Here is a 19586-nt window from a genome sequence, read left to right on the forward strand (position 1 = left end):
GCCCCTCTGCTCTGCTCTGGTGAGACCCCACGTGGAGTAGTGCGTCCAGCTCTGGAGCCCTCAGCATAAGAAAGACACGGACCTGTTGGAGCGGGTCCAGAAGAGGGCCATGAAAATGATCAGGGGGATGGAACACCTCTCCTATGGAGACAGGCTGAGAGAGTTGGGTTTGTTCAGCCTGGAGAAGAGAAGGCTTCGGGGAGACCTTCTTGCAGCCTATCAGTACTTAAAGGGGGCTTATAAAAAAGATGGCAGCAAACTTTTTAGGAGGGCCTGTTGCAACAGGACAAGGGGGAATGGCTTTAAACTAAAGGGGGGTAGACTGAGACTAGATATAAGGAAGAGATTTTTTTATGCTGAGGGTGGTGAGGCACTGGAAGAGGTTGCCCAGAGAGGTGGTGGATGCCCCATCCCTGGAAACATTCCAGGTCAGGCTGGACGGGGCTTTGAGCAACCTGATCTAGTGAAGATGTCCCTGCCCACGGCAGGGGGGTTGGACTAGATGACCTTTAGAGGTCCCTTCCAACCCAAACAATTCTGTGATTCTATGATTCTATGACTTTATTATTATGAAGCTTTTATTGTATTTTATAAAAACATATGTGGAAAAAAATGTCTGTTTATTTGCCAGGTAAAAGAGAGTTTAATATTAAAAGTAGAAAAATCTGTACGAGTAACAGAAGATATCATTGTTAATCTAAGTAAAGAAAAGAAAGAGCTGACCAATCTTTGGGCAGTCTGGAATTTTAAAATTACTCAATTAAAACCCATCAAGCAACAGAGCCGGATATTTAAAGAACAACTAAAAAATGTAAGTAAAATAGCTAGAAGAAAGCAACTGTGGCAAACATTTGTAGACTGTTATTAGTTTGTTTGTGATTCTCTCATCAGCTATTTAAGAGAGGTGATCACTAGGTACTTCTCCATAGTCTGTTCTACCATTCAGATAGTCATCAAGAAACATGAAATGTTTTTGATCTTTTTTGCCCTTATTCAAACACATACAAGTCTAAGTCCCCACTTCAAATTTTAAGTTTTAATCAAGCCCATATACTATACCAGCAGTGCTTTATTTTTATTTTTTTTAAAAAGCACCATTTTGTTGTGATTTAATACTTACTAAACTAAACTGTGTCCTAATAGTTACTAAACTAATGTCCAAACATATTCATAAGGAAAGAGGATTGAAACCTCCTTGGCACAGGGACAGTGTGCAGTGCTCCTTAAAAGCAACACTAGCTAGGCTAGTAGCAGAACCAGAGGTGTGTAGCTACTGTTTGTCTAGTGCAACTTATCACTAAACCATGATATTTGTTATCACAGAAAATACACTGTGTGTATGGGTCCTCCGGTCTCAGTGTCTGAATCGTTTTTACACACTGTCTTAGACATTTCCTATCACCCTTGACAGTCAGAGGGTTTGGGACAGAGAGGTTTATAGTTTAAAAAAAATAAATTAGTCATCTTAACTTCAGAATCTCTCCTTTTTTTTTTGTTGTTTTTTAACCAGTAATCTCTTAATTAAATTTACTGACAGCATTTGGGTGTCTGGTTTGGGGAAGGTTCTTGTTACAAATTTAGATTTGAGTTTAAATTTTTTTTTTTTTTTATTTACTACAGATAGAAACACTGAACTGTTTGATTATCTTTTAGACTGCCCATGGATTAGAGATTCTTCAAGAAGCACTCCAGCTTACAGCAACAGTTGACCTTGGAAGTGACTTTTTTATTGTTTTGGAGCTACAAAAAAAGCTTAACCAAATGAAACCACAGTATCAGGTGAGAAATCAAGCTAGTGAATTGCACAGTGGATCAAAAGCTCTTTTTGGTACAGTAAAGATTCACATTCACATTGACCCCAGACAGAGTGTCTGGGGTCACAGTCTTTTATGTCTTACATTACTTTTCCAGAAGGAAGGGTTGGTGTGTGTTTATAAGGTAAGGGAGAAGACATTTTACCTTCGGTGTCCAGAGAATATCTTGCGCGGTGTTAGTTGCATATTAAAGTGGCACATAAGCATTGGGGTGGTGGAAGTACAAGGAGAGTACCAGCTTCATGCTTTTGAGCTAGAGCTGGTAGGAGGCTGAAGTATGTCATACTGAGCTTCCTACCTCCTCTGAATACTGTCTCTGAGTTTTAGCTATTCAATCTGCCATCCCCCAACAAGTCAGTTTGACTTGTTTTGATCCAAGGCTGTTTCTGGGTGATAGCTGAGATTCATGCCTAGCAAAAAGTAAAGTATGTGGAGAGTGTTTTAAAGAGCATGCGTTGATTTTTCCCCAACGCTATTTACCATTGTTAGGTTGTTATTTCGTCAAATGTAAGGGAAAACTTGCAAATATATTTGTGTAATTTGAGTAACTTCTGCTTTTTTGCTAGCAACTGAATGCTGAGCTTGAGTACCTGATAAAATTATTAGAATTGCCAAGCCAGAAAGGATTTCCTGTGAAAGAGAATTCTGAGAGAATAAGTGAGCTTATTCATCTCCGTCAAATGGTAAAGGACACAATGACAGAATATGTTGAGATTTTCAACCAGACAATCAAGTTCCATCACATTAAAAAAGAAGTGAGTATAATCTTTTAAAATATCCCTTATTCCCATTGCAGCTAAACTCTTCTTGGTTTTAGTGACTGTCGTCTTTCTTTTTTTTTTCCCCAAACAAACAGCATTAACCTGCCTGGTGATCAGAATTAAAATTTTGGATCTAAAACTGCATGAAATTTGGAAAATTTAAAATTCAGATCTGAACCCAAATTTAATTACTTAAACCCACATCAACAAAGTTTAGGGTAACACATTATGGGTAAGGAAGGAATCGTAAGCTTCCTTTCACGTTATTTTAAACACACACTGATTTTCGTTTTAATATATCCCAGCTGGAATGTCTGTCAAAATCAGGAGAACTGGATATTCCTGAAATATGTGAGGACCCTGAAAATGTGCACCATGCTAAAGCCTGCCTTGTGAATGCTCAGGAGAAACATGCACATATCAGACAGCTATATAAACTGCTTATTACCCAGGGAGTGGATATCTTGTCTGCAGTGCAGCAACCTGTGAGTAGAATTAGAATGATTTGTGAAATCAAGGATAAGTATGAAAGAAGTTTATTGGAGCTGTCTGACTTTTAGATGTACAAAAATGTATTAATACGCTGAGAAAAATAAATACAGAGCTTTAAGATCCTTTTAAAAGAAAGCAAAACATAAAATGTAAAACAGCTGATCATTTTTAGATTTCTACTTTTAGAGTTTGCAGATATACAGCCATCAAATTAAATGAAACATCCAGGAATGATGAAACTTATCCTTCAGTAGTTACTCACATTATGAATTACTTTTGCCAAGAGAAAAGAAAAATTAATTTATTTGAAATCTTGTTTTAATTTTTTAATGGTCTGTGAACAGATCTTACTCTGTAAAACATTGAAATAGATTTGAAATAGGGAGGAAATTAATCTTAAAATATCAGCGCTTGGAGAAAAAAAAAAGCATGACTTTCTGTTCTGAAGTGCAGTTCAAGGCCTTGTTGGTGATTTCTTGAATGCCACATCTATATGTTAGACTCCTGCTACTTTGTAAAGGTTGCTTTGCATATTTATTCTCCTATGAAGAACGGATAACAAAAGAACAAAAAGGAAGTATAACAACAGTGGTACCCTTATTAGTGCATTCCAGACTGATTTGCATGGCAAAATGCATAAGGAGTGTTATTCAGGGCAGGATTGTCATAGCCCTGTATTTGTTTATTAGGGAGAAAGCAAGACATTCCCTTATGAACTGCCTAGATTATCCACATTGCCAGTCTGCTCTTCAGACTCCATAAATTGATTGACAGCAGAAAGGAGCTAATCTCCAGGTGGTAAAGGACTAGAGTAGGCCAATTCCTCTTTGCTCAGAGAAGACACCATGTGCAAGTTGTGACTTTGACCCAAAACTACTCCCCAGACTACTAGTGATTGAAACTGCTACGTACTTGCTCTCGTTACACTGGAGGTTTAATAGCTTACTTTAGCCCATTGTGATTGACTATGCATGTTCTGCCTCAAAATGATTTTCATTTTAGATTGGTTAAATCAATACATTTCCTAAGATTCATAAGTTTCTTTGTCTATTCCCTGTTTAGAATTACTTGAATGTTTCTGTAAAGAATCTGAAGCAAGAACTTGCTAGATTTGAGTATGATAGCATTAACTGGAGCTCCAAATCCAATAAATACGAGGAAGAACTGTCACAGAATTTCCAACACTGCACCACTCAAGAGGAGATAAATGAGGTAAATGAGATAAATCCCAACACATTAAATGACTTTTAAAAGGGCTGTTGTGTTCTGTAATATATGTTACTGTTTACTATTCCCCTAGATACTTCATACGTATACAGAAAAGTTGATTTTCATCTTACCAGCAACCTTTGATCCACACAGCAACAGTAATAATCTGCGGTCCATAGCTCTGCAGTTCAGGATTATATCAAGTTGTTGGGCTGGCAATAAAGTGCTTTCACTGTACCAAGAGGACTGGAAATAGAGCAGCTATATTTTCTTTGACTTTCAGCTCTGTCAGCTTCATCTGAAATACATGAGTCTTCAGATTTCTTTCTTACGAAGCTAAAGTTTCAAACAAAAATAGAATTTACATACATTGCAGTTGTAAGGCTATTAGAAAGAACTTTCAGTCTTTTAATGAAAAGTTCAGAATAATTTAGTACTTAACATTTTTTTCAGAAACCCAAGATATGATACTTAAAAAATTGCTAGAAGAAAAGGAAATGTTCTTTGGCACAAGATATTAGCATTTATTGTTATGGAACTTAGGTTAGTAAAAATAACTTTGTGACTATGTTAATATGATTATTAATTTAGCATCTTAGTAGGCCAAATACAAATCCACTCACAACTTAGCAGGTTGAATTAGATAGATGTCTCAGCAAAAATTAATTCAGGAAAAATGTTCCATAGAATGAATTTTCTCAGAGTGATCCATCAAAATAAGAAGCTGATGGCCTCTAAACTTCATGTTCTGTAGATTGCACTTCTGTGCATCCATGAAGTATAGAAACTGGATTCTTACCTGGAGGGATTTCACACTAATGTTCCCTGTAATGTGAAGCATAGGTAGTGGAAACACAGGACACTGAAAGTTATATTTTCTTATTTTATCTTTCGCTAAGTAAATCCACACCTGAATAAAGAAAGACTGTATTTTCTTGACATCACCAAAGTAGAGGTGACTGAGCTTTCTGCCCCAACTATTTTTAATGAGAAAATTATTGTTTGGATTTTCTTTTACAAAATATTTTTGTGTGTTTGTGAAAAGTATCCGTTTTCACAAAAACGTATTTTGAAATCGAAAGAACATGTGCATAAAAAAAAAGTTTTAGTTTTTTTTTTAATCTCAGTTACAGTTCTAGTCCCTTGTCAGTTATGAGTGTATTGCGCTCTGATCTGTGCATCAGTCTCCTGTGGTGTAACTTCTTGGCCTATGGTAGGAGGCAATAGGAACAGCAGGGAACCATGCTGTAGAAGAGAATGAAAGTATGAAGTACCTAAACAAGAAGTCCTATTATGCTTTGCAGTGGAATGGCAGAAGCAGAATATTTGAGGTTTGAACTAAAGTATTCTAGGTTTTTACTGAAAACCTCTCAAATTTGCTGAAGAAAAGGAAATGTTCACTGAACAACCTGTGTGTAAGGCTGGCCATATTCAAAGACACACTGTTATATTAAATGAATCTCTTGTTTCTGTCCTTTGATTCTGGGGTTATATAATGAGGGCATGAGAATGTGACTCCTTTCTAAGAAGAATTATTCTTCTATTTTTATTACTTGTTAGACTTCCAGTGAAAGCAGGAAGTAGAGGAAAAAAGCAATCTCTCTCTCTCAAATTTAAATGAAAAGTGTGTCAGTGACACGTTACTCACCACATGCCCTATATTGCAAAATGTAATGTTTTTGCTTCTCATAGTTAATGGACACCCTCTGCAAAATAATTGCATAGCATATTTTCAGTTGGTTTTGTGGTGTTCTTTTTTTTCCCCTCATTTTAAGTTGGGAAAGCCATGTTGGCTGGTTAAGTTAAAACGTGTCATCCCCAGACCTAATTGAATCTTGAATGTAAACTAACTGAAATATATTAATTTGGTGTGTGGATACCTTTTTCTTTAGATTACTTTTCTATTAGAGGTTAGCATAGATGATATTTCCTAAACAAATACTTGGCTAATGTACCTGTATATGAATTAATCTACTACCATTTTTCTTCATTTTTTTCATTAAGTATTTATAACTAATTCGGTTTAAGGATCAAGAAACCAGACACTGAACTACTTCAGGAATGTTAGTTATGGGTGTTCACTTCAGTATTTTAAATTCTGTTAATTTTAACATCAGAAATTAGTCTGAGTATTGCTAGTATCTAGCAGACCTGTCTGAAATAACAATTTCTTTACCATCTACTATGTCTAAGCAAATAAATATTTCATATGCCAGCAGCAAGTAGCAGCTGTTCATAGTTGTCACATAGTAAACAGCCAACCAGATAATTTAGTTGTGATTTACCAGTGCACAGAGCAAACTTTAAAATTGACTGAAAATATTTGGAATTCTGCTGTAAATACTTAAATTACTTTACATTTAATGTGGTGAATTTACGTGTATAAATAAAGCACGTGAGTGAGGGCTTTGGTGATTAGGACTCACTGGTGTTTGAAAATATCATTCTTAGAGGACTTGGCTAGGTCGCTGTGTTTGTATTATACACTTTCTGTGCCTTCCCTAATTTAAAGAGAATTTACAAAGGCCAAAAAAAAGGATTTATGCCCTCTACATCTTTGAAAGGTATAAGGAAAGCTCATATGACCTTTGAGATCTGTATTTGTCAGTCTGGGCTTCGTGCTTCCCTAACTAGCTTGGGTAGGAGCCTCCGAAGAGCCGCAACTCCACTGCATTACACTGCCATCACTTGCGATAGAGCTGAGTCAAGCCTCAGGTAACTGTAGCTTAATACTGTTCATGGGATTATAGGTGACACAGTTATTTACAGAAGATAATTTTTGCAATGAAAAAGCCTTTTCTTTAGGTGATTACTTAAAAATAACATTTATGCATGTCTGCACAAAACTTGCAACAGAAGAGTAACATCCTGAAGTAGGTTCTCAGCTCTCCCCAGTCATCTCACTTCTTTCCTCTGCATCATGTCATTATTTATACACTTATGAAAAGGTATGACTGAAACCGTGGATTTTAACCACAGAGGGTAAAGACCTATTTCTGTTCACAAGTCAGTAGGAACTGATACTTCTTAGCACGTTTCTCACCTTGTAATTTATTTTGATTGTGGTCCCAGAATTAAAGTAATGACTTGAACAGCATCTTTTCTTTCTTCCCACTTTTTGGCTAGCTTTGCTTCTGTCTGTTCTTTAATCTTTGCCACTTTCAAAATCTATTTTCAGCAACCTGCTTTCATGGGCTATTTTGATTATTAGTGCTACTAGAAGTTTTATGTATGAATAAAAAGGGAAGGGTAAGTGGCTAACAACACTGAAGTACCTCCTAAAGTGGCTCACACAGGAATCAAAGCATTTTACTGGAACCATACTGTTAACAAAAACATGTTTAAAACAGCTTTATAACTTGCTTTTTCCATTTATTTTCTAGTTGTGTGCTAAATTGGAGCAATTGACAGCTAAACCCCTCTCCTTCACTATCATTCTCCACCCATGACAGGACAACTATAGTTAGGAGCAACTGCCTGATTAATGACTATGACACAATGGACAAGTTACAAAGTTCCATTAAACTTGTGGGCTGAAGTCACTGAAGCGTATTAGGGTGTATAGTTCCTTTAGTATTTCTCATATAATTTTGCAGAACATAGTGGAAAAAAGAGACGTTTAGATTTCTAAAAATTGGCAGCCATATATCATCCTTGGTACAATTGCTGATGAGAACAGGAATTGTGTACATGCACTCTGAGGGAGCTGAATCTGGTTTTTCCACTGAGGCTAAAAGAGAAGAGTGACAGCAGCTGCAGACCTTTGACACATGAGCCATCATATCTGAAACAAGGCGATCTAATTTCACGTACTGCTATGAGGAGAGCCCCTGGCCTTAAAAATGATCACTAGCCTATGTATGTGCATAAGCCAGTGAAATAAACTAAAATAAACTCTTGCTCATCTCTTCTTTTCCTCAAAATTCAACCAGCAAATAAGACTCTCATCTTCTGAATACAAAATGTTGTTCTGCAGAAGTAGTTTTATTAACAGAGGGCTTTTAGATATATTTTATTTTTCTGTTTACTTAGGTGGGATAAAGAGCTTAAACTAATTGGAGACCACAGTGCTGGAGATAGAATTCCCCTTCCTTTCCATTGCACTGAGTGAACACCATCTGTCTATTCACTGCTGAAATAATGTGGCAACATCCCACTAGATGAAAATGAAAAATATATCCCTTGATGGTTTAACATTAGTATGTAATAATAATAATAATGATTGATTGCTAGCTGTTCCAATAACAGTAGCTGCAAGATGAGCATTCATTACTCCCTGGATTCTTTGGCGGGGAAGGGGCAAGGGGAAGTCTGTAGGACTTTTTAATATAAAAACCCTCAAATATGTTAACTAAATATCAAATTGTGGATGTGACCTGAACTTGTTAACAATAATCAAGTAAGTTAAGTTCTTTTCATTTGTGTGTCTGGAGGAACAGGCTCTAAAGCATTAGAACTGCTGCATTTCTTTTATATCAGTTCCTTTAGATAAATATAATTTTATACAATTTATTCCACATTCTCCTAAAAGCAAAAGATTGTCAACCCAAAGGATATGAAATTCTTAAAAAAAAAAAAAAAAAAAAAGAAGTTGTTTTTATATTCTTCCTTTTCAAATTTTAGGAAGTAATTATAAATAATTTGAAAATGTGATCATGGAATTGTGATGTAATTAAAATAGTACCTTTTATAAGGTACCAGAAGCATATTTTAAGCACGTTTTTCACTTGTCTGCTTCTCATATGTGTTGCTTAAAGGCATTCAAAAGTAAACTGTAATATCTAAAAGGATTTTTTGCAGTTGTAAATAAAATTGAAAATTATATAGCTTTCAGAGAAAAAATATTGAAAAAATAAAATTTTATACTTAAAATTCATAGTCCTTTAAAGATAATTTAGCTGAGTATGTTTGATATGTTTATATAACATTGCTAATGCAAAGAATGATATGTGGTTTATTAAGGGCACTTGTAAGAGGACATTAAAGCAAACAGGTATTGGCATTGGAAAAAAAAAGATAAAGAATATAACAACCCTATAACTAGTTCCCATGGTAAATAAGCACTGTTTTTAAATTACGTGGATCATATATGACTCTTCTTTTCGATGTGTATCAAACTCATTCTGGTAAATTGGTGATGAATCTGATCCATATGTGTGTAAATGAAAGTGTAGCTTCCTAGAGCTTCATCAGTGTTATTCCTATCATTCTGGATTTTTAAAATATTTCATAGATTAAAGAAACTATAGCTACATTCCACCTAAGTAACAAAAGAAGTTTACAGCAAATTTAATATAACTAAATTTAATAGTAGTTATCTCATCTGATATAAGTCCATCTGAAAAGTCTTAAAAGGCTAGGATGCTTCATAATCAGAGCTACTAGTTCATCATAATTTATATTATTATAAGAATAATTTTCCCTAATGTTGAACTTGCTGCACCAAGTCAGTGCTAACTGGTAATAATACTCTCACGTGGTACCAAATTTATCTAGCTGTAGTTAGGTGAAGCTTTCTTTGGGTATCTGTTAGGCAGAATCTCTCTGCTACCATACTCACAGAATAGTTATTTGAAAGGCAGGTGCTCATATAGTCTACATCTTGATCCAGCAAAGAGCTGGATTCATCTTTGTATGCTGTGAATAATAGTACTAAGATGTTTGGACTAGCACAGTGTATAAAATTAAGCCCCTGTGTAACTTCCTTTCAGAACCAACCTGACGTAAATTAAATGTTGTATTGTAGGAGAAAAGTACTATGAATAAATACAAATCTACTTGCCCAAGCCCAGTAAAACTATGTTTTTCTGGAAACTAAGCATGGGTATACATTTACATGGCTACTATTTCCACTAAATGGATTAGACTATGTGAAGGACATCTGCCTCTAGTTAAAATCAATGAAAGCTCTTGGACAGGGTTTTTTCATAGATTGTCTAAGCAAGGATCTCATCCTTTGCCCCAATTCTTTTTTTTGCCCCAGCCATTCTGGAAACAATACTCAGCATTCAGAATGCAAAAATGTTGATTCAGCAAGATTATGAGTTTCCACAACTGGAAAGAAATTCTGAGGAAGTAAGGATGCTTTATGAGATGTCATAGTATTATTAATTTCTGTATTAAATTTTCAGTGCTCAGATTGTGGTCTGTTAAACAGCTTTTGAAAAAAAACTAGGTTGAAGTGTGCTGGTTTCTTTTTTGCTAACAAATATGATTACTCTGTTTCAGCTCAGAGAGTCATTTAAGGATCTCAAAAAGAAATTCAACAATTTGAAGTTTAACTACACAAAGAAAACTGAAAAAGCTCGAAACTTGAAATTACTTAAAATACAGATTCAGCAAGTTGATACATATACACAGAAAATACAGGTAATATCAGAAATTTTAGTCTTAGTGAAGGCTTCATTGTTGAATTGCTGTGGCCTGTGCCAAGCAGATCAAAGGAGATGTAAAATTGTATTGTGAGCTTCTCTGTTACTCAGCTTTATATCCTTCCCCGTCTCAGTCACTGGCTAAGACATTTTTCACTGTTGTGTTCCTTTTATTCTTCCATTTCCTTCAGTGAAACGATCTTAATTCATGACTTCTCTGTGTTCACTCCTTTTATCCTCCATTATTTTTCTACTTAATCTTTTATTCTTCTTGCCTCTGTTCCTTCACAATGTGTGACCTAGTCTTTCCTTTCCTTAAAAAAAACCAAAATAAAACAAATACCCCATCAAAATCAACAAATCAACAATAAATGTGCACATATTCCCTCTTACATTCAGCTAGTTTCTTGTCTTTCTCGTTTCATCATTTAAGTCTTCAGAACCTTTTTCTGCATCCATTGCCTGGAGTTGATCATGCTCATTTGCACCTTAGAACCATGCTAGCCTCACCAATTCTTTGCATTCACCAGAAACTCTTCTTCCAAAGCCTCCAATGACCTTTTTTGTTGCCAATCAGAACTAGCACTTTCTGTTTCTCTTGCCCTGCCAGTCTCTTCCTTCACAACTTTTTTGAGAATTTCAGTAGCTTCTGATTCTATTTTTGCTATTTCTTTTGTTGTCATTGACTATTCCTTTTACAACCTTTTTTTTTTTTTCCCCCCCCTTTCTTTGCAATTTCATCCACAAATGCAAATTCAAATCACAGAATCATTGAGGCTGGAAGGGACCTCTGGAGATCATCTAGTTGAAATTCCTTCCTCAGAGCAGGGTCAAGTTCAAAAGGTTTCTCTATGTCATGTCCAGCTGGGTTTTGAATACCCCCAGAGATGGAGACTCCACAGCCTCTGTGGGCAAGCTGTTCCACCTCAGAGTAAAAAAAAGTGTGGTATGGTGTTTTGTTTTGTTTTTTCCTTAAACAGAATTTCCTGTATTTCAGTTTGGGTCCATTGCCTCCTGTCTTTTCACAAGACACCACTGAGATGAGTCTGGCTCCCTGTTTTCTTTACTCCTTCCCATCATGTTTTTATACACATTGATAAGATCCACCTTGAGCCTTCTCTTCTCCAGGCTAAAAAATACCAGCGCTCTCTGTCCTTGTATGACACATGCTCAGTCACTCAGTCATCTTTATGGCCCCTTGCCAGATTTGCTGCAGTATGTCCAGGTATTCCTTGTACTGGGGAGCCTGAAGTGGACACAGGGCTCCAGATGTAGCCTCACTAGTGCTACGTAGAAGGAAATAGTCACTTCCTTTGACCTGTTGGCAACACTCTTCCTACCAGTGTATATTCTTACAAGTGTATATGTGGACAGTTCATGAAATACTTTCCTATTTTAAATCAATCTCTTCCTTTCCAAACAAGAATCAAGGACCTGTCTTTTTGCATCACTTGTAAAACAGCTAGCACAACGAAGTCTTGATCAACTGTCAAGACCAGTGTTCCCAGGATATAAAATATATAAATGTATATATGTATACCATCTTATCCTAAAATTTACAGGTCATGTTTATACCAGACATCATAAAGTACTAGTATGAATACTTGTTCCCCTTGGTCTTTGGGATTATACTAGATTATCACTGATGTTGCTTACTTCAGATTCTTAAGCAATATGTTAATATTCTAGGACATAAATAACTGTGATGCTTAAATTGACTTGTATTTGGTCAAAGACTCCAAAGGCTTAGTAATATTTTTTCCTTTCCAGATTCAATGAAAGTTCAAGATCCCATGTTTTATTACTACAGATATTTGTTTATTTTTAAGATGAAAAATGTAACTCAATTCCACCCTTAGTAAATACAGTTTACATTGATTTTAATCAGCATTGTAGAGGCTCTCCAGTTTCCTTTGATTTTTGAAAAAGCAACTTGTACTTGTAATTTTTAAAACACAGGACAAGAAATAGGTTTGTGTGGTTTTTCCCATGTTTTTTACTTCTTATTTCTAAAAATAGAAACATTTTTGTTGCAGTATTTAACATTGCTACATCTTTTAAACAGATTCTTAAAAAGAAGATGGATCATTTAGAGAAGAAAGTCATTGGCTCTGTAGCAAATGAACCTAATGCTAAAGTTAGAGTCCTCTTGGGGTCAATCAGTGACTTACAAAAACAGCTGAATGACTTTAGCAGAGTTGTGGAGGATTACAAGCAAAATCTGGATCTCGTGGAGCATCTGCAACAGATGATGGAAGAGGTACTAGTAAACCTGAGATCCCCACTGTGGCTGTAATAATGATCCAAGACTGGGATAGATAAAAGTGCTTATAACTACTTCAGGCAAAAATCTCTGACTTCCAAAAGTAGTAGATTGGTAAAAATCTGTATTTTCTTCTATTTTTTTCTGTATAACTTTGTGGAGAAAGGGAGAAAGAAACATGCAACATGACCATATTCTTGGACTGCTATGCATGTGACTGGGGTCTCCGCCTCCATATGACTTTCATAGTGATTCAGCATATCTATGATCATACTCATGAGCTCATTTTCTCTAAGTATATTCTGAGGCAACACAGAAAGTGCCACAAGGCCCTCTGATAGCTGTCAAACCACAATACCCACTTTGTTAGTTGTCAGGAAGAGCTGTCTGTATGGTGTGTAATTCTGGAACTGAAATGTAAAATATTCAGTTCCTTAAAAGCAGCATATAATGTTTTGGTTGGACTCGATGATCTTAGAGGTCTTTTCCAACCTCAATGATTCTATGATTCTATAATTTTTTTTAATCGACTTAATTGTTAAGTATAGGTACTTTTTCTTTTTTTTTGTGAACTGCAGTCTAAGTCTTTTGGAGATTTCTGTAACTTCACTTTAATGTGCCTGAGGACCACCTCATGCATTGCCTTTTTTTAAAAGAAAAAAAATTTTGTAACATTATTTTCCCTCTTGCCACATTGTGTTGGTGCATCTGCTGTGACGCAAGCACATTCCTGTCATCATTGTTTATTTTTAGAAATAACACTTTTCATATCTCCAAAGTGATCTAAATGCATGATAAATAAATTCCCTTAATGATGGATCACAATACTAAAGTTTTGTTTAAAAGATGTTTTCAGTGTCCAGTAATCTGATCAATATGTCATTTCCTATATCGTTAGCAAAGCAATTTGTTACCATTTGTTGTGTATGTACATTTTTAAACTCCCCCCTTACTTTGAGGGAAATAAATTATTTCCTAGAGCTAAAATTTAAGATTGCTTTTTTTTTTATTCAATGTAAAGTATCACCTTTTGCTCAACAGTTTTCTTTCAGTGAATAGACACAGACTTAAATACTGACTTTAATGGCAGTTAAAAATGGTGATTATTAGCTGCTTGCTGTAATGATGCAGTACGGGTCATACTGAGTGAATACCAGATTCTATCCTCCTCTGAGTATTGTTAACCAAAAATGTTTATTAAGGGTATGTTCTAAAGTACATTCTTGTCAGTAGGAAGATTCCTAGCAACTTTAATGGTTGCTGAGACCAAAAACCCTGTTTGCTAGTAGACTAAGTCTAAGCAACCTTGCTGCCCTTATAGAGGTATAGCTGTGGCCATGAAATGAGGTTTGCGAAATTAGTCAGTTGATATACAGGGTGGAAAGAACTCAGAAATAAAACATATGTTTGCAGAACCATTAACTAATAGCTTCACCATGCTTGTAAGATGAGCATGGATCTAGTATTTAAAGAAAATTTAACAGATATTAATATTTGAAGCAGCATTGGTAATGAACAAATGTTTTTCAGGTTTAATTAAAATCAGAAAATTTAAGACATACTGTATGCCACTGATTATGGAAAGTCTAAGAATAGTCCAGTCTATTCTACAAAAGCTTGAACTACTGATAATAATTCATTATAATGCAGTGTTTTTATCCCTCAGTGTCAATTTTGGTTTGAAGATGTGAGTGCAACAGTCGTTAGAGTTTGCAACTATTCTGCGGAATGCAAAACAAAAGAAGCGATAGAGACTCTCTACAAGCAATTCAATAAGTTTATTGAGCCTGCAGTGCCTCAACAAGAAGAAAAAATTCAGCAGATTATGGACCTCGCTAAACGGTTATATGGTGAGGAGCTGTCCGGTAATGTACTGTGGAGAAAAAATACAATAACTTAGGAGAGGAGGAAGCAGATTCCTAGATTTGTTCATTTAAGAAGCAAATCCCATGAAGTTTAAAAAACAAATGTTGTTTTCAAGTATTGACTGGAAGAGGTGAAGGATTTCAGAACAAATATTTAAAAAATAAAGATATGAAAGTACTCAACAGTCTGGTAGTTTTCCGTATACAGACTGAGTTCACCTTGAAATCAAAGTGTGAATGTCTTTGTAATATTTATGAGCCTGGAATTCAGACTTCATGGCTTATGCTATATCATAACAGGCAAGCCTTTGAAGTCAAAGTACATTACAGTGATATACCTCAGTGCTGAGTGAATTTTCTACATTAACACTGTGAATAATTAGTGGTATTTTATTGCCAACTTTCTTAAGCATTTTATTAGCAAAAAAAGTAGATTGTTATGTAAATACTGTATTTGCAATTGTATTGATTTGGAACATTGTTGTCCAAAAAGAATGAAGGTCAACAAACTTCAGGTTTTGCTTTTTTTCTCCCATGCGTAATGTTTATATACTTGTTGAAGTTATTTTATCCAAAGATAAGGTGACCATCCAAATGTGCAAGGATACTGTGTGGCCTATCAATTCAAGTAGTAAATCTGAAAAAATTTCAACAGAGTCAAACTGTGCTTTTAAATTCCTCTAATTTAGTGTTTAAAAGACTATTTAGAGAGCACAGATCGCTTCCCCTCCCCTCCTTTTTTTTTTTTAAATGTTCTCAATATTTTAAACATTCCTATCTGTAGGAAAGGAGCTGACAGAACAGATTCTTGACACCAGCTGATTAGGAACACTGGGAGAAAGAAGCTGCTTTGTGTTTTTTAAGTCATTACATGAGAAAAAGCTTCTCTTTCCTGCCTTTGTTTTGTATTTCTTATAACAGGGATCTAAGTGCCTCCTAGCTGTATAATAAGGCAACTTGTTTAGGAGACACTTTATGAGGTCATCTTTTAAAGCAGTATCACTAACCAGATAGAATAATTTTGTTCAAGGAGAAGCCTTGCAGAAGACCTGCAGCAACTATGAGGGCCCATCTCAAGTAAGCTGGTAAGAGGGAGGAAAGCACATTGCTGCAAATCACAAAACTGCTTCAGCAAAACAAAACACAGAAAAATGTAATTACTGTAGTATATTGGAGTTACAAAGTACATTAATTGTTACACATCTGTTTGAGGCATTCTGTTTCACTTTCATGTTGTTTTACCTTTGTAGGTATTGAAGAAGGAAAGAAGTATGTTGAAAAAGCTATATTAAAGTACGAAGAAATCATTAATTCTGTTGATGAGTTGTGTAGATCTCTGAGAGAACTTAAGGAGATTAAGGTATTTTTTTAATTTTTTTTTTTTAATCTGGAGAATATATTGCATCTGTATCACCTTATCAGGCTTAGTGTCTGAATCAGTACTTTTAACTGAGGATCATCTATGGCAGTATGAAGTATTTCTTAATTGTTCACTTTTCCCTTACCTTAGGTAATGATAGTAATGAATCAATGAAGTGCTACTTGTTTGTGCACTAAACATTCCTCCTACGTTTCTTTTTCTCAACTTCTTTCAGAACTGTTACTGCTTTCATGTAACCTTTAGGGGAAAAAGTCACAATTTCTTTGAGTATCTAGAAATACTTTTTTTCATATTTCTTCTTCCCTTGGCAGTGTAATATAGGTAACTGCTAGATCTATAAAATGCCAAGCAACCTAGCTTGGCTCCCTATTGGAAAAATCATCCCCCCAAAAAAGTTGTGTTAAAACCAAAGTAATTTAAATTAGAAGAGCATGGCCGACAACATAAGTATTAAACAGAACAACAACATTTTTAGTTTCATATTCTGCTAAGCTGCTTTAAGTGTAATTAAGTATAACTTGTCAACTGAGGAGGAATTATGGAAGACAGCTGAAAGGGCTAGATTTCTGTAATAAAGACTCCGTCTACTCCACCCCCCACTCTCAAAGTAATACATCAAAAATCTCCCACATACAGCAATAGCTGATGGGTTAATTCTTCTGTGAAGTTGGAAGAGTTAAGATGCTTAAATATCCTGCTCTTGTTGATGTTGAATGTTGTTTCACTTCTCGTTGATGGAATTATAGTATAAAAACTGATGAACACTCGAATTATCCATTAATACATTTAAAAGCAGTAAGAGATGCCAAAAATACAAATGATTTCCAAAAGTCATTAGACGAGTGGAAAGAAGGCTTTGCCTTGCACTGTGACCATAAAGAAACTTCAATATAAGTGCCGGTTAGGTTTTTCAAAGTTCTCCTCCTAATCCATGTGTTACACAAATGCTGTTGTGTGCAGGACAGTAGCCCTAGGTTTTGTCAGAACAGGGCTTGAACCTGTGATCTTGTTTGCTAGTGCAACATAATATGGATCTTTTCAAGAGAAGTGGAATTTCAAAGTAATTGTAATATTTGACTAATTTTGCTAATTGTAAAGTTATCTTCCTTTAATAGAGTTGTTTGGAGAACACTTTACGAACCATTCGTGAACTATTTACTGATTACTTGAAATTTTAATTTAGATAATTCTTTAAAAAAAGTCAGTCAAAAATAATATTATAAAAGATGAATTTACTGCAATAAAGAGTAGTTCTACAACTTTTTTCAAATGAAAGTTGTTATTTTTTTATAATCTGTAGTATTCTGAGTTTTTAAAACTAACATTCTTACTGAACATTTCCAGAATATCTCAATATCCGGTATCTGTATCTTATGAAGAATATATCATTCAGCAAATTATCTATACAAATAGGTGGCACGAATATGGAATGCCATGACTATTAATTCAGTTTCACTTCCTGTCATTTTTAAAGCATAACAAATTAAGGGGAAATGTTGTATTGTGCAATCTTTCCTGATTTTATATGGCTGTTGAATGTCAGAAGAAAACAACTCTTGGATTTTTCAAGTGCAAAATTAAAGACCACTTTTTCTTCAGAAAAGTACAGATCACACAGAATTTTTCACTTGTCTAATGCTAGAATCGAAAATTAATAATGCAACACTTTCTTATAAGAACTTAGGACTGTAACTTTTGGCTGGACAGCTAAATATGTGAAGTACACAAAACTAACTATAAAACTTTTGGTTTTCCGTACGTTGTGCTACTGTGATGTTCTTTGAAATCTGTAGATTTCCTCCATGACAATTTTAAAGGATTCATGAAGTCTTCATAAAATACAGTATGGTTGTCCAGATTTCTGTTATGTAAGTACTTTGTAACCAGTTGTGTAGTCTTTGAGGCTTAAGGAGAAATAAGTATTAGCCAAAAAGCATGGTAGAAGTAGCTGATCTAAAGTACAGTTAACGCCATTCAGAGTCGTTATGGACTGTCCAGACAGGAAGTTGAAGGAGGGAGGAAAACAAGAACAAATGCAAATTCTGCCTTGGTTATGTTTTATGCTTAGAACGCATTCTCCCCTTTCCACCTTTTAGAAAAATTTGAACATTCTAGAGACTCACAAATGTTTCTTTCCCCCTTAGGACTGTTTTCCTGAAATCCTGGATTTGTTGTTTATCCTCTTTTTTCCTAATAGTGTCACTTTCTTAATCGTTTATTTTCCCTTACTTATGCTGGTTACAAATTGGTTAATATTCCTCAGATTCTTGGCCAACCACTTGAGTTCTTCAGTCTTTGGTGTCCTATACTTTCCCTGCCTCAGAAAAGATCCCCTCAGCTTTGAAAAATGTTGTCTTTGCTTGTCCAGGAATGAATGAATCAGGTTTTGCTGCATATTTTTGCCATAAACAATTTACACCTGTGCTGATGACAGGTTTTAGATAAGATTTCACTTTTTTTTTCTATGCTGTTGTACAGAGCATAAGTCAGTGTGTAGCTAACAATTGCTACCTTCTATTGTGTATAAGCTTACTTAATTTTCTTTTCACATGGCAGAAAGATGAGTTTTCTGAAGAGTTGGTTACTGTTCAAAAAGAAGAAAGAAATGGTCAAGAAGCATGTGAGGCTGTTATTAAAGACAAAGCAGAGGAACAAAAGCAGCAGGTTAGTTAGATTTTTATTTTTATTTTTTTTTTTTAACTAGAACTCTGTTTCTTAAAAGGTTTTGTGTATTGCTGGGAAGTTTATTGCTTTTCAGTCTTGAAGCCTCCCTTAAGATGGGTGTTATCAGTGTAGTCTTGGTCATTTCTCTTTCAATTTTTTTTTTAGTTACCCCTTTGCCTTCTAGCCAATCCCCATATTCTTTATCCAATCCACATATTCTTCCCTATGAATTTTATTTCTTTTAGCCACCTTTTTACTTGCTTGTGTATCTCTTTCTTTTCTAAAATAATATTCTTTTCATAATCTTTTACCAATTTTCCTTTGGTCCTATTGCCACAGTATTCTTAATGCAGACGTCCTCTTTGTGACCATTCCTCCTTCCTCTAGGGAGGACACATTCTGCTCTCTCCTTTATAATAAGACTTAAGGGAATATAGGAAGTAATAGAGGAGACTGCTGTTAGTATTTCCCAGAGCCTTAATGTTCATATAACCCCAAGAGACAACCTATGAAAATATTTGATTTATAAGTAGTACACTATGAGAGAAGCCTCATAGCTCAGAATTTGAACTAAGTAATGGTGGAAATAATGATGTTTTGTTGAATCATTAAGGTCTTCATCAGGGAAAAAAAGTGTTTTTTAAACATTTTTCTTTCAGATGGCATCAAGTAAATTGCTTACAAATTCAGAAAGCATTACTGAGAAGAGAAACAATAGCCTGTCTCCTACCAACACTAAACAGGTATCTGCTGTTCATGTTGATTT

The 19586-nt window shown here is 35.1% G+C and overlaps 1 protein-coding gene across 1 annotated transcript in view; it reads left to right on the forward strand.

The window, feature by feature from the left end:
- The window catches only part of CCDC141 (coiled-coil domain containing 141), a 110147-nt gene that overhangs the window by 72526 nt on the left and 18035 nt on the right, over positions 1-19586 (forward strand). The window contains exons 13-23 of the mRNA XM_076342516.1: positions 632-811; positions 1654-1779; positions 2381-2569; positions 2881-3060; positions 4130-4279; positions 10505-10645; positions 12713-12907; positions 14577-14760; positions 16026-16135; positions 18713-18820; positions 19480-19563. Coding sequence (XP_076198631.1) covers positions 632-811; positions 1654-1779; positions 2381-2569; positions 2881-3060; positions 4130-4279; positions 10505-10645; positions 12713-12907; positions 14577-14760; positions 16026-16135; positions 18713-18820; positions 19480-19563 — 1647 coding nt within the window. The remainder of the gene's footprint in view (positions 1-631; positions 812-1653; positions 1780-2380; positions 2570-2880; positions 3061-4129; positions 4280-10504; positions 10646-12712; positions 12908-14576; positions 14761-16025; positions 16136-18712; positions 18821-19479; positions 19564-19586) is intronic.

This window comes from Aptenodytes patagonicus, chromosome 6, assembly GCF_965638725.1.
Source record: "Aptenodytes patagonicus chromosome 6, bAptPat1.pri.cur, whole genome shotgun sequence".
NCBI lineage: Eukaryota > Metazoa > Chordata > Aves > Sphenisciformes > Spheniscidae > Aptenodytes > Aptenodytes patagonicus.